At 47.5% G+C, this 15,027-nt stretch overlaps 1 protein-coding gene across 1 annotated transcript; it reads left to right on the top strand.

The window, feature by feature from the left end:
• The first annotated feature begins 258 nt into the window (after window positions 1–258).
• Window positions 259–1,879, top strand: LOC123103760 (photosystem I chlorophyll a/b-binding protein 6, chloroplastic). The gene is made up of 4 exons (XM_044525437.1): window positions 259–513; window positions 635–832; window positions 922–1,474; window positions 1,571–1,879. Exons 1-4 carry the CDS (start codon window positions 461–463, stop codon window positions 1,586–1,588), a joined length of 822 nt encoding a protein of 273 aa, XP_044381372.1. The 5' UTR covers window positions 259–460; the 3' UTR covers window positions 1,589–1,879.
• The last annotated feature ends 13,148 nt before the right edge of the window (window positions 1,880–15,027 follow it).

Below are 15,027 nucleotides of genomic sequence, written 5' to 3'. Positions count from 1 at the left end.
ATTGGAATCTCTAAAAAAACTTATATTTAGGAACGGGGGAGTATTACATTTGGTACAAAAGAACTGAACCATATTTTTTTTCGTTGTCAGTACTAGTCTATCCAAAATAAATTAGGGGAGTAGTCTGTCAAGTTTCTTCCATTCCTGAAAAAAAAAACGAGTTGGCTTCTTTTTTTGTTTTTGTTTTGAGGATAAGAGTTGGCTTCTTTCAGTGCCATCGAGAAGGCCGTGAACAATGTTCAAACAAAAAGCCGCGAGCATCCAACTTAGAAGAAGCCCACGAGACATTTTCCACGACAGCGGGCAAAAAAAAAAAAAAAAAAAAAACTGGCGTCCCGCCATTGGCTCAGCGCAGCGCCCTCTCCCTCCCTATCCTCATCTACTCCAAACAGATAACCCGCTGGCGGTGGCCGGTGCAGTGCCATTCCCGCTCCCCCCTCTCCCCCGTCCGGAATCCTCCATGGCGACTCCTCTGCCCACTGGCTCATTCGCAGCATGTCGCCTCCAACCTAGGTAATCACCAACATGCTCTGGTAAATTTGCTTTGAAACCTCTCGGATCATCGGAAAAATGCTGAACCGTCGTTGCCGCATGCCCGTCTGCTTGCTTGTTCTGAACTTCTGATCGAGCTTAGGATCCGGGTGTTGCATGCCACGAAGCCGCCGGCGCAGAATGCTGGCCCGGCAGCGGCAGCCTGCGCTCCCGTCCGGCGGGGCGGTAGCCACCGTACTGGCGCGACCAAGAGCAGCCTGTCCACGGTGTGCGAGCCGCTGGGGCCCGACCGGCCCGTCTGGTTCCCCGGCACCGCCCCTCCGCCGTGGCTCGACGGCAGGTAGGTAAACTGAACCAATTTCAGACTACTGAATTTCATTTCGTCTCTGACATCATTCCTGTGTTGGCGTGTTGCCATTTCCCCTTCAGCCTTCCGGGAGACTTCGGATTTGATCCTCTGGGATTCGGATCGGAGCCGGAGTCGCTGCGGTGGTTCGCGCAGGCGGAGCTGATGCACGGCCGGTGGGCGATGCTGGCGGCGGCCGGGATCCTGGTCCCGGAGGTCCTGCACAAGTGGGGCTTCATGGAGGAGTTCTCCTGGTACACGGCCGGCGAGCGCGAGTACTTCGCGGACCCGTGGACGCTGTTCGTGACCCAGATGGCGCTCATGGGTTGGGTGGAGGGCCGGCGGTGGATGGACTACCTCAACCCGGGGTCCGTGGACATCGAGCCGCGGTTCCCCAACCGCAAGAACCCCACCCCGGACGTGGGGTACCCGGGGGGCCTGTGGTTCGACTGGGGCAACTGGGGCCGCGGCTCGCCGGAGCCCGTCATGGTGCTCCGCACCAAGGAGATCAAGAACGGCCGCCTCGCCATGCTGGCCTTCGTCGGCTTCTGGTTCCAGGCCGTCTACACCGGCCAGGGCCCCCTCGACAACCTCTTGGCGCACCTCGCCGACCCCGGCCACTGCAACATCTTCTCGGTACGTACATACAGATACATGGTTGGTTAATAGTATGATTTGCTCTGCTGCTGTGATTCTCATGCAGATCATTTTATGTCACGTGACACTGTGCAGGCGTTCACGTCCCGCTGATTGTTGGCAGAGTGGCGAACGGTGTTGCTAAGGCAGAAGGGTTTTGCCGTGAACCTGAGCACTTTGGCGTTGGAGTGTCATCTAGGCATCTATCCCTTTGGAAAATGTGAATATTACAGTGCACCCGAAGAGGGAAATGGGTTGGGAAAGATGCTTACCAGTACACCTCTGTATATTGAAATACTCCCACTAGGCCAAAACAAAATGCTACTACTACCACAGGCCACACAGTAACATCAGAATCGCACAGCTGTTATACTTTTTGATACGCGTAATTTTCTTCTTGGTTAACCCTGGACACCTATTTCTATGACCTTGAATAGAAAATTGAGAGTGTCAGATAGGTTGCCCCAAACCCTAGGCCAGAGGCAACGTATGCAGTGTAAAACAAAAGGAAAAATGGCGTGGTCGATGCAGGCAATGCGCGCCGCTCGTGTATGATATTCACTATCTCCCTTCAGCCAGCCATGAGCTCATTTAGAAACTCTTACCGAGCTATCATGTCGTCTCTTGAGCTACACGATGGGTCAATGGTCGGCGCAGGTCTTTCAGCTCAATTATGTGCAGATAAAATGCGAGAGGATACAACTGGGGCTCTTAAGAAGCATAGTGTCCTGACAGCAGGTAACTGTCAATAGCTGCTCATGTAGTCCTGGAGATTTGCAATTTTGGTGGTACAAGGAATTAAAAAAGAACCAAACAGTGTTAGAACATCTCTAGCTGGCAATTTGTTTTAGCGTCCAAAACAAATTCTCAGCCAACAAAAGGCTTCCCTTCATGCCGCTTCCCTTCATGCCAACAAAAGGTCCAACAAAAAGAACCAAGCGAGTGCAATATTGTGCGGTTGTTTTTTGTTTCACGCAATGTGAGCTCAATGTTGTCTTAATATTATGCAAAAAAAAGGTTGCAACTTTTGGTATTGGAAAGAAGAATACATTTATATATTTATTAACGAGGTTTATTTGATGTTGGTGCACTTGTCGTTAGAGATTAGATTATAGAGGACACAATCTCTCGCAAAAATAAAAACAATGAGGACACAATGTCTTAAGTTTCTTCACGTGGAGGCAGAGAAGAAATAAGTATGCAAGCCAGAGAAGTCAACAGAGAAGGGCAAAAGTGTTGACACTGAAACTAAGGAGATGGGGAAAGAGTTGATTGCACTTGTTGTAGCAGTTAAGGAATTTGCGTTTGTGTTTCCCGCAAAAAAAATGTATTTTTTGTTGAAGTGTGTAATTATTCTTGTCCTCTTGTATGGATCAGTTCTCAGGAACCGGTGAACTATGTGGCCAAAATGTTGTTTTATAAAGTACTCCCTCCATTCACAAATATAAGATGTTCTAATTTTTTCCGATTTGGATGTATATAGACGCATCTTATTGTGTTTGTTCACTCATTTCAGTCCATATGTAATCCATATTAAAATATCCTAAACATCTTATATTTGTGAACGAAGGGAGTAGTTTACATTGATCTTAAGATGAGTGAAGCTAACTCGATGGCCTGAATAAACGAATCTGTGTTTAAAAAAGTTGAGACTTAAGTTTTAGGAGGTTGACTAGGAACCCTTTCATTTAACCCATCCAAATTGAGGAGTTAAGGTTTGAGGGGGCTTTTGAGGAGCTAAATTTTGGGATTCGGCTGGAAATGCCCTTATGTGATCACAAAATTAACTCGGTGTGTGGAATTAGAATGCAACGGCATGATACTCGCTCTCTCTCAAAACAAGAGTGAAAAGAGAGAGCGGAGGGTGACACAAGAAAGGGAGCCCTCTTGGGGCAAAATTTGTTTCTCCCCCTCTCCTCCGGCGTTGAAATGACGTCGCGAGGGTTAGATTAGAGGAGCCCGGATCTCCGTGCGGAGGGGCGGATTAGGGCCATTAGGACCCGAGGTAGGGTCTCCTGGCGCCGATGTCAAGTGTGGATGTCGTTGATGCAGAGAATTAATGTTCCCTCAGGCCCTATCCTCATGATGTCTAGTTGGCTCCGGCGATGGTTGCAGGACAGGGGGGGGGTTCTCCTTGAGACCTGCCTCATCAGGTCTTCTATGCTTTTGATTAGGAGTCGTCGATCGTCCATTGTTTCATCTTTGGGAGGTGGTGTCGGCGGTGAGTCTTCGTTCAGACAACCAATCATGGATCTCATGGAGTGTTGAAGGGCGGGGTTGCCTCTTTTTTGCGACAATGGCCGACGTTAGTCGCAGGCATAGCTGGCCAAACGGGCCGGCCCGGCATGGCACGGCACGACCCATCTTAATCGTGCCTGGCACGGCCCAGCCCGCCATGGCATGATTATTAGTCGGGCCGTGCCGTGCCGGCCCGCGTTCTGCCCCCTCCGGCCCAAGCTCGACCCAGGAGCCAAACGGGCCGGCCCGATGGCACGCCAGGCACGTTGGGCCACTAGCCTAATGGCCTGCTAGGTTGTTTCTTGGGCTGATTTTGGCCTGCTGGGCTGTTTTTTATGTGTTATATATATAAAAAAATTTGGATAAAAAATAAAAAAGATAAATGGGTCATGCCGGCCCGCGTGCCCAGCCTTCAGGCCCAGGCATGGCCCAAGGCGGGCCGCGTGCCTGGCACGGCCCGATTAGAGCATGCCGGGCCTAGCCCATCACGTGCCGTGCCAGCGTGCTTGCGGGTAGGCATGCCAGGCCCGGCCCATCTGGCCAGCTATAGCCGCAGGCCTGAGGCCAAGAAGAGCATGGGGATTCCATGATTGATATGCGACAATTGCCAATTAGACCGTTCAATTCAGTGGGTGTATTTTGCGGCTCACAAACTACTTGCTCTCTCGTAAGAGTGGTTGGGTACCCCCAAGTATAAGGGTGAAGTAACCTAACAATAAGTACAAAATAAAAGAGATGGCACAATAAGAAAATAAATTTTCTTGATAAAGTTTTTAGTATAGGAAAATAGTCCCCGGGGGCCATATGTTCACTAGTGGCATCTCTCCAAGCATATAAGTGTGATGTGGTGGACAAATTACTGCCAGACATCGATTGAATTGCAATATTTATATTTATGACTATGATCACTCATGGTATAATTTCATACAGGAATTATGTCATGTTGGGGAACGTAGTAATTTCAAAAAAATTCTACGCACACGCAAGATCATGGTGATGCATAGCAACGAGAGAGGAGAGTGTTGTCTACGTACCCTCGTAGACCGAAAGCGGAAGCGTTAGCACAACGCGGTTGATGTAGTCGTACGTCTTCACGGCCCGACCGATCAAGCACCGAAACTACGGCACCTCCGAGTTCTAGCACACGTTCAGCTCGATGACGATCCCCGAACTCCGATCTAGCAGAATGTCGGGGAAGAGTTCCGTCAGCACGACGGCATGGTGACGATCTTGATGTTCTACCATCGCAGGGCTTCGCCTAAGCACCGCTACAATATTATCGAGGATTATGGTGGAAGGGGGCACCGCACACGGCTAAGAAATCAATGATCAATTGTTGTGTCTTTGGGGTGCCCCCCTGCACCCGTATATAAAGGAGCAAGGGAGGAGGAGGCTGGCCCTAGGAGGGGGCGTGCCAAGTGTGGAGTCCTACTAGGACTCCCTAGTCCTATTAGGATTCCACCTCCCATATGGAATAGGAAAAGGGGAAGGGAAAAGGAGAAGGAAGGAAGGGGGCGCCTCCCTTCCCTAGTCCAATTCGGACCAGACCAAGGGGAGGGGTGCGGCCACCCTTGAGGCCCTTTTCCTTCTTTCCCGCATGGCCCAATAAGGCCCAATACGTATTCCCGTAACTCTCCGGTACTCCGAAAAATATCCGAATCACTCGGAACCTTTCCGATGTCCGAATATAGTCGTCCAATATATCGATCTTTACGTCTCGACCATTTAGAGACTCCTCGTCATGTCCCCGATCTCATCCGGGACTCCGAACTCCTTCTGTACATCAAAACTCATAAACTCATACTATAACTGTCATTGAAACCTTAAGCGTGCGGACCCTACGGGTTCGCGAACAATGTAGACATGACCGAGACACGTCTCCGGTCAATAACCAATAGCGGAACCTGGATGCTCATATTGGCTCCCACATATTCTACGAAGATCTTTATCGGTCAGACCGCACAACATACGTTGTTCCCTTTGTCATCGGTATGTTACTTGCCCGAGATTCGATCATCGGTATCTCAATACCTAGTTCAATCTCGTTACCGGCAAGTCTCTTTACTCGTTCCGTAATACATCATCCTGCAACTAACTCATTAGTTGCAATCCTTGCAAGGCTTAAGTGATGTGCATTACCGAGAGGGCCCAGAGATACCTCTCCGACAATCAGAGTGACAAATCCTAATCTCGAAATACGCCAACCCAACAAGTACCTTTCGAGACACCTGTAGAGCACCTTTATAATCACCCAATTACGTTGTGACGTTTGGTAGCACACAAAGTGTTCCTCTGGTAAACGGTAGTTGCATAATCTCATAGTCATAGGAACATGTATAAGTCATGAAGAAAGCAATAACAACAAACTAAACGATCAAGTGCTAAGCTAACGGAATGGGTCAAGTCAATCACATCATTCTCCTAATGATGCGATCACGTTAATCAAATGACAACTCATGTCTATGGCTAGGAAACTTAACCATCTTTGATTCAACGAGCTAGTCAAGTAGAGGCATACTAGTGACATACTGTTTGTCTATGTATTCACACATGTATTATGTTTTCGGTTAATACAATTCTAGCATGAATAATAAACATTTATCATGATATAAGGAAATAAATAATAACTTTATTATTGCCTCTAGGGCATATTTCCTTCAGTCTCCCACTTGCACTAGAGTCAATAATCTAGTTCACATCGCCATGTGATGTAACATCAATAGTTCACATCACCATGTGATTAACACCCATAGTTCACATCGTCATGTGACCAACACCCAAAGGGTTTACTAGAGTCAATAATCTAGTTCACATCGCTATGTGATTAATACCCAAAGAGTACTAAGGTGTGATCGTGTTTTGTTTGTGAGGGAAGTTTAGTCAACGGGTCTGCCACATTCAGATCCGTACGTATTTTGCAAATTTCTATGTCAACAATGCTCTGCACGGAGCTACTCTAGCTAATTTCTCCCACTTTCAATATGTATCCAGATTGAGATTTAGAGTCATCTGGATCAGTGTCAAAACTTGCATCGACGTAACCCTTTACGACGAAGCTTTTGTCACCTCCATAATCGAGAAACATATCCTTATTTCACTAAGGATAATTTTGACCAATGTCCAGTAATCTACTCCTAGATCACTATTGTACTCCCTTGCCAAACTCAGGGCAGGGTATACAATAGGTCTGGTACACAGCATGGCATACTTTATAGAACCTATGGCTGAGGCGGAATGACTTTCATTCTCTCTCTATATTCTGTCGTGGTCGGGTTTTGAGTCTTACTCAACTTCACACCTTGTAACACAGGCAAGAACTCTTTCTTTGACTGTTCCATTTTGAACTACTTCAAAATCTTGTCAAGGTATGTACTCATTGAAAAACTTATCAAGCATCTTGATCTATCTCTATAGATCTTGATGCTCAATATGTAAGCAACTTCATCGAGGTCTTTCTTTGAAAAAACTCCTTTCAAACATTCCTTTATGCTTTGCAGAATAATTCTACATCATCTCCGATCAACAATATGTCATACATATACTTATCAGAAATGTTGTAGTGCTCCCACTCACTTTCTTGTAAATACAGGCTTCACCGCAAGTCTGCATAAAACTATATGCTTTGATCAACTTATCAAAGTGTATATTCCAACTCCGAGATGCTTGCTCCAGTCCATAGATGGATCGCTGGAGCTTGCATATTTTGTTACTACCTTTAGGATTGACAAAACTTTCTGGTTGCATCATATACAACTCTTCTTTAATAAATCCTATTAAGGAATGCAGTTTTGTTTATCCATTTGCCAGATTTCCTAAAATGCGGCAATTGCTAACATGATTCGGACAGACTTAAGCATAGATACGAGTGAGAAATTCTCATCGTGGTCAACACTTTGAACTTGTCGAAAACCTTTTTGCGACAATTCTAGCTTTGTAGATAGTAACACTACTATCAGCGTCCGTCTTCCTCTTGAAGATCCATTTAATCTTAATGGCTCGCCGATCAATGGGCAAGTCAATCAAAGTCCATACTTTGTTCTCATACATGGATCTCATCTCAGATTTCATGGCCTCAAGCCATTTCACGGAATCTGGGCTCATCATCGCTTCCTCATAGTTCGTAGGATCGTCATGGTCAAGTAACATGACCTCCAGAACAGGATCACCGTACCACTCTGGTGCGGATCTCACTCTAGTTTACCTACGAGGTTCGGTAGTAACTTGATCTGAAGTTACATGATCATCATCATTAGCTTCCTCACTAATTGGTGTAGTAGTCACAGGAACAGATTTCTATGATGAACTACTTTCCAATAAGGGAGCAGGTACAGTTACCTCATCAAGTTCTACTTTCCTCCCACTCACTTCTTTCGAGAGAAACTCCTTCTCTAGAAAGGATCCATTCTCAACAAGGAATATCTTGCCTTCGGATCTGTGATAGAAGGTGTACCCAACATTTTCTTTTGGGTATCCTATGAAGATGCACTTCTCCGATTTGGGTTTGAACTTATCAGGTTGAAACTTTTTCACATAAGTATTGCAACCTCAAACTTTAAGAAACGACAACTTAGGTTTCTTGCCAAACCATAGTTCATACGGTGTCGTCTCAACGGATCTAGATGGTGCCCTATTTAATGTGAATGTAGTTGTCTCTAATGCATAACCCCAAAACAATAGTGGTAAATCGGTAAGAGACATCATAGATCGCACAATATCTAATAAAGTACGGTTACGACGTTCGGACACACCATTACACTGTGGTGTTCCAGGTAGCGTCAGTAGTGAAACTATTTCACATTGTTTTAACTGAAGCCCAAACTCGTAACTCAAATATTTTACTTCTGCGATCATATCGTAGAAACTTTTATTTTTGTTACGACGATTCTCCACTTCACTCTAAACTTCTTTGAACTTTTCAACTATTTCAGACTTGTGTTTCATTAAGTTGATATACCCATATCTGCTCAAATCATCTGTGAAGGTCAGAAAATAACGATACTTGCCGTGAGCCTTAACACTCATCGGACCGCATACATCAGTATGTATTATTTCCAATAAGTCAGTTGCTCGCTCCATTGTTCCGGAGAACGGAGTCTTAGTCATCTTGCCCATGAGGCATGGTTCGCAAGCATCAAGTGATTCATAATCAAGTGATTCCAAAAGTCCATCAGCATGGAGTTTCTTCATGCGCTTTACACCAATATGACCTAAACGGCAGTGCCACAAATAAGTTGCACTATCATTATTAATTTTTCATCTTTTGGTTTCAATATTATGAATATGTGTATCACTACGATCGAGATCCAACAAACCATTTTCATTGGGTGTGTAACCATATAAGGTTTTATTCATGTAAACAGAACAACAATTTATTCTCTTACTTAAATGAATAACCGTATTGCAATAAACATGATCAAATCATATTCATGCTCAACGCAAACACCTAATAACACTTATTTAGGTTCAACACTAATCCCGAAAGTATAGGGAGTGTGCGGTGATGATCATATCAATCTTGGAACCACTTCCAACACACATCGTCACTTCACCCTTAACTAGTCTCTGTTCATTCTGCAACTCCCGTTTCAAGTTACTACTCTTAGCAACTGAACCAGTATTAAATACCGGGGGTTGCTACAAATACTAGTAAAATACACATCAATAATCCATATATCAAATATACCTTTGTTCACTTTGCCATCCTTCTTATCCGCCAAATACTTGGGGCAGTTCCGCTTCCAGTGACCAGTCCCTTTACAGTAGAAGCACTTAGTCTCAGTCTTAGGACCAGACTTGGGCTTCTTCACTTGAGAAGCAACTTGCTTGCCGTTCTTCTTGAAGTTCCCCTTCTTTCCTTTGCCCTTTTCTTGAAACTAGCGGTCTTGTCTACCATCAACACTTGATATTTTTCTTGATTTCTACCTTCGTTGATTTCAGCATTACGAAGAGCTTGGGAATCGTTTCCATTATCCCTTGCATATCATAGTTCATCACGAAGTTCTACTAACTTGGTGATGGTGACTAGAGAATTCTGTCAATCACTATCTTATCTGGAAGATTAACTCCCACTTGATTCAAGCGATTGTAGTACCCAGACAATCTGAGCACATGCTCACTGCTTGAGCTATTCTCCTCCATTTTTTAGCTATAGAACTTGTTGGAGACTTCATATCTCTCAACTCGGGCATTTGCTTGAAATATTAACTTCAACTCCTGGAACATCTCATATGGTCCATGACATTCAAAACGTCTTTGAAGTCCCGATTCTAAGCCGTTAAACATGGTGCACTAAACTATCAAGTAGTCATCATATTGAGCTAGCCAAACATCCATAACGTCTGCATCTACTCATGCAATAGGTCTGTCACCTAGCGGTGCATCAAAGACATAATTCTTCTGTGCAGCAATAAGAATAATCCTCAGATCACGGATCCAATCCGCATCATTGCTACTAACACTTTTCAACATAATTTTTCTCTAGGAACACAATAAACTGGGAGCAACATCGCGAGCTATTGATCTACAACATAGATATGCTAATACTACCAGGACTAAGTTCATGATAAATTAAAGTTCAATTAATGATATTACTTAAGAACTCCCACTTAGATAGACATCCCTCTAATCCTCTAAGTGATCACGTGATCCAAATCAACTAAACCATGTCCGATCATCACGTGAGATGGAGTAGTTTCAATGGTGAACATCACTATGTTGATCATATCTACTATATGATTCATGCTTGACCTTTCGGTCTCCGTGTTCCGAGGCCATATCTGTTATATGCTTGGCTCGTCAAGTTTAACTTGAGTATTCCGCGAGTGCAACTGTTTTGCACCCGTTGTATTTGAACGTAGAGCCTATCACACCCGATCATCACGTGGTGTCTCAGCACGAAGAACTTTCGCAACGGTGCATACTCAGGGAGAACACTTATACTTTGATAATTTAGTGAGGGATCATCTTATAATGCTACCGTCAATCAAAGCAAGATAAGATGCATAAAAGATAAACATCACATGCAATCAATATAAGTGATATGATATGGCCATCATCATCTTGTACTTGTGATCTCCATCTCCGAAGTACCGTCATGATCACCATCGTCACCGACGTGACACCTTGATCTCCATCGTAGCATCGTTGTCCTCTCGCCAATCTTATGCTTCCACGACTATCGCTACCGCTTAGTGATAAAGTAAAGCACTACAGCGCGATTGCATTGCATACAATAAAGCGACAACCATATGGCTCCTGCCAGTTGCTGATAACTCGGTTACAAAACATGATCATCTCATACATTAAAATTTAGCATCATGTCTTGACCATATCACATCACAACATGCCCTGCAAAAACAAGTTAGACGTCCTCTACTTTGTTGTTGCAAGTTTTATGTGGCTGCTATGGGCTTAGCAAGAACCGTTCTTACCTACGCATCAAAACCACAACGATAGTTTGTCAAGTTGGTGTTGTTTTAACCTTCGCAAGGACCGGACGTAGCCACACTTGGTTCAACTAAAGCTGGAGAAACTGACACCTGCCAGCCACCTGTGTGCAAAGCACGTCGGTAGAACCAGTCTCGCGTAAGCATACGCGTAATGTCGGTCCGGGCCGCTTCATCCAACAATACCGCCGAACCAAAGTGTGACATGCTGTTAAGCAGTATGACTTATATCGCCCACAACTCACTTGTGTTGTACTCGTGCATATTACATCAACGCATAAAACCTAGGCTTGGATGCCACTGTTGGGGAACGTAGTAATTTCAAAATTTTCCTACGCACACGCAAGATCATGGTGATGCATAGCAACTAGAGAGGAGAGTGTTGTCTACGTACCCTCGTAGACCGAAAGCGGAAGCGTTAGCACAACGCGGTTGATGTAGTCGTACGTCTTCACGGCCCGACCGATCAAGCTCCGAAACTACGGCACCTCCGAGTTCTAGCACAGTGTTCAACTCGATGACGATCCCCGGACTCCGAGCCAGCAGAATGTCGGGGAAAAGTTCCGTCAGCACGACGGCGTGGTGAAGATCTTGATGTTCTACCGTCGCAGGGCTTCGCCTAAGCACCGCTACAATATTATCGAGGATTATGGTGGAAGGGGGCACCGCACACGGCTAAGAGATCAATGATCAATTGTTGTGTCTTTGGGGTGCCCCATGCACCCGTATATAAAGGAGCAAGGGAGGAGGAGGCTGGCCCTAGGAGGGGGCGTGCCAAGTGTGGAGTCCTACTAGGACTCCCTAGTCCTAGTAGGATTCCACCTCCCATATGGAATAGGAAAAGAGGAACGGAAAAGGAGAAGGAAGGAAGGGGGCGCCCCCCTTCCCTAGTCCAATTCGGACCAGACCAAGGGGAGGGGTGCGGCCACCCCAGCGGATCTCGGGTAGGGGGTCCCGAACTGTGCGTCTAGGTGGATGGTAATAGGAGACAAGGGACACGATGTTTTTACCCAGGTTTGGGCCCTCTCGATGGAGGTAAAACCCTACTCCTGCTTGATTGATATTGCTGATATGGGTAGTACAAGAGTAGATCTACCACGAGATCAAGGAGGCTAAACCCTAGAAGCTACCCTATGGTATGATTGCCTGTTCGTCCTATAGACTAAAACCCTCTGGTTTATATAGACACCGGAGAGGGCTAGGGTTACACAGAGTCGGTTACAATGGTAGGAGATCTACATATCCGTATCGCCAAGCTTGCCTTCCACGCCAAGGAAAGTCCCTTCCCGACACGGGACGAAGTCTTCAATCTTGTATCTTCATAGTCCAGGAGTCCGACCGAAGGTATAGTCCGGCTATCTGGACACCCCCTAATCCAGGACTCCCTCAGTAGCCCCTGAACCAGGCTTCAATGACGACGAGTCCGGCACGCAGATTGTCTTTGGTATTGCAAGGCGGGTTCTTCCTCCAAGTACTTCATAGATGATTTTGAACACAAAGGTAGTGTCCGGCTCTGCAAAATAAGTTTCCACATATTGCCATAGAGAGAATAATATTTACACAAATCTAATCTGCTGACGTATTCCGTAGCATGACATCACACCACGGCCAAGTCTTTATTCGAATCGCTTTACTGTCCCACCTCAGCGTGTTTAGCGAGGCGGTTTCCTTGGCACGTCTTGTCAAGCAGAGATCGTGTCCCCTTATTCCGGGATTCTCATCAATACGGGCGTGGGTAACCCGACCGCGCCATTGATCACGGCGCTTGGGAGATAAGCGAGTTTTACCAGGCTAGTGGGGACGCATGGTCGCGTCCACCCATATAAGGGGATAAGGATCCACCTTTTCATCCACGCCTTCTTCCTCCTTTGCCTATCCATTTCCGCGCACTCGAGCTCCAGCGCCCAAGTCCGCACACCCCACCTCAACCTTCTCCAGCCATGTCCGGAGCGGGAGGCAAGTGGATGGTCTCCTCCGTCACGGAGGGACACATCAAAAAACTGAGGAAGGCCGGATACTTGTCTAACGACATTGCGCACCGGCTTCCCGAGAGGGGCAGGTTATCCCCACCCCTAGGCCCCACGAGATGGTGGTGTTCCTCCCCCATTTCCTCCGCGGACTGGGCTTCCCTCTCCACCCATTTGTTCGGGGGCTCATGTTCTACTATGGCCTGGATTTCCACGATCTGGCCCCGAACTTTGTCCTCAACATCTCGGCGTTTATCGTCGTGTGCGAGGCTTTCTTCTGCATCCGCCCCCATTTAGGCCTATGGCTCAAGACTTTCAATGTCAAGCCGAAGGTGGTGCGCGGCACCCAGGCGGAGTGCGGAGGCGCCATGGTGGGCAAGATGCCCAACGTCCTATGGCTCGAGGGCTCCTTCGTGGAGACCATAAAGGGGTGGCAGTCGGGGTGGTTTTACATCACCGAACCGCGCGACCCTGAATGGGTCGCAGCCCCTGAGTTCCGATCCGGACCCCTACGCGGCTCACCTCCTGGAAAGAGACGGGCCTGTCGTGGGGTAAAAGAGGAGAGCTGACCGGACTCCAAACATGCGTCCAAACCCTGGTGGACAAGAAGCTCAAACTTGTCAATGTAGTCCAGGTTATGCTCATCCGCCGGATCCTCCCGTGTCAACAACGGGCTTTCAACCTGTGGGAGTTCGACCCGGCGCAGCACCGAACTCTGAGCAGGCTCTTCGACACGACGTACGAAGATGCCTGGAAGGTGCTTTTCAAGGGCGCTGAGGCCCCCGCATCCGCTACCGAGGATCGCGGATTCAGCACGCAGTGTCACGCTAGTGCGGTAAGCTGTTTTTACCTTTTACAGGGTATTAGTTTTTCATAGTTTGACTCCATGCAGGATCTAAGCTCCCTTACCTTTGACAGGATTGGCAGGAGACGTTCAGACAGATCAACTGTCCGGCTCCTTTGCCCGAAGGCCCAGCGGACGCTCGCTTGGCGAAGCTGCTGGTTCCGGCACCCTATGTGGTGCCAGAGAAGAAGCCCAAGAAGAAGGCCACGGGGACTCGAAAGAGTGCCCGGCGCCTGGAGGTGTCGGATTCATCATCCGACGACTCCAAGACGCACTCCTCCCATGAAGACGAGGAGGAGGAAGAAGAGACCTCTTCCCCTCCAGCGGGGGGAGGGAAGAAAAGGAAGGCTGCCCCAACTGGGGAGGCCGAAGGGTCCAAGAAGGGGAAGACCCTTCCTCCGGACTACCCCACCAATGCCGCCGACGACGAAGAGGAGTGGCCGCACAGGGCCAAGCCCCTGGCGAGATCATAAGTATTCGGACACCAGAGCAATTCATAGTGTTCCTTTCTTGCACAGCTCCTCCTTATGCCGAATATGACTATGCAGTCTGCCCAAGGCCGGGCTCGACGAGTCGTCAAGCGGCTCCCTGGATTCGTCGGATGTGAATTCGCTTCCGACGGCTACCTTCCCCCACCCTACGGACAACGCCGAGGTGGCGTCCCAACAGGTTCCAAGCCAGGAGGAGGTGGTCCTGGAGGCGCCGCAAGGCGACCTCCTGAACTCCAGGCGTAAAGGGGATAGAAACCCCAAGGGCTCCAAGTCCGGCCTTGAGCCGGACACCGCGCCGGAACCTTCAACGGTTCCGGACTCCGGTAGACAGCCTCCTTCCAAGAGGAGCAAGCCTACCGAGCTGGTGACCTCCGTCCAACCGGAGGCACCGGACAATTTGCTGGAGGTGCTTAACGGCGCCTCCATCGACGAGGAGCACCGCACTATTATGAGTGCGGTGATCCAGAAGGTTCAGTCCGCCAAGAGCGGACTAACTGAAGCCTGTGACAGCCTTCTAACAGGTAATGATGGCAATGGGTCGGGTTTGGATCGGGTTGAACAATCTCAA

The sequence above is a fragment of the Triticum aestivum genome, chromosome 5A (assembly GCF_018294505.1).
Source record: "Triticum aestivum cultivar Chinese Spring chromosome 5A, IWGSC CS RefSeq v2.1, whole genome shotgun sequence".
NCBI lineage: Eukaryota > Viridiplantae > Streptophyta > Magnoliopsida > Poales > Poaceae > Triticum > Triticum aestivum.
This window is presented reverse-complemented; position numbering and strand designations above follow the sequence as displayed.

Excerpts from the sequence above, each read along its gene's own strand:
- LOC123103760 (XM_044525437.1), top strand. The coding sequence starts at position 461 with ATGGCGACTCCTCTGCCCACTGGCTCATTCGCAGCATGTCGCCTCCAA. Across the intron at positions 514-634 it reads GCATGTCGCCTCCAACCTAG|GATCCGGGTGTTGCATGCCA; the intron begins GTAATCACCAAC and ends GATCGAGCTTAG. Across the intron at positions 833-921 it reads CCGCCGTGGCTCGACGGCAG|CCTTCCGGGAGACTTCGGAT; the intron begins GTAGGTAAACTG and ends TTTCCCCTTCAG.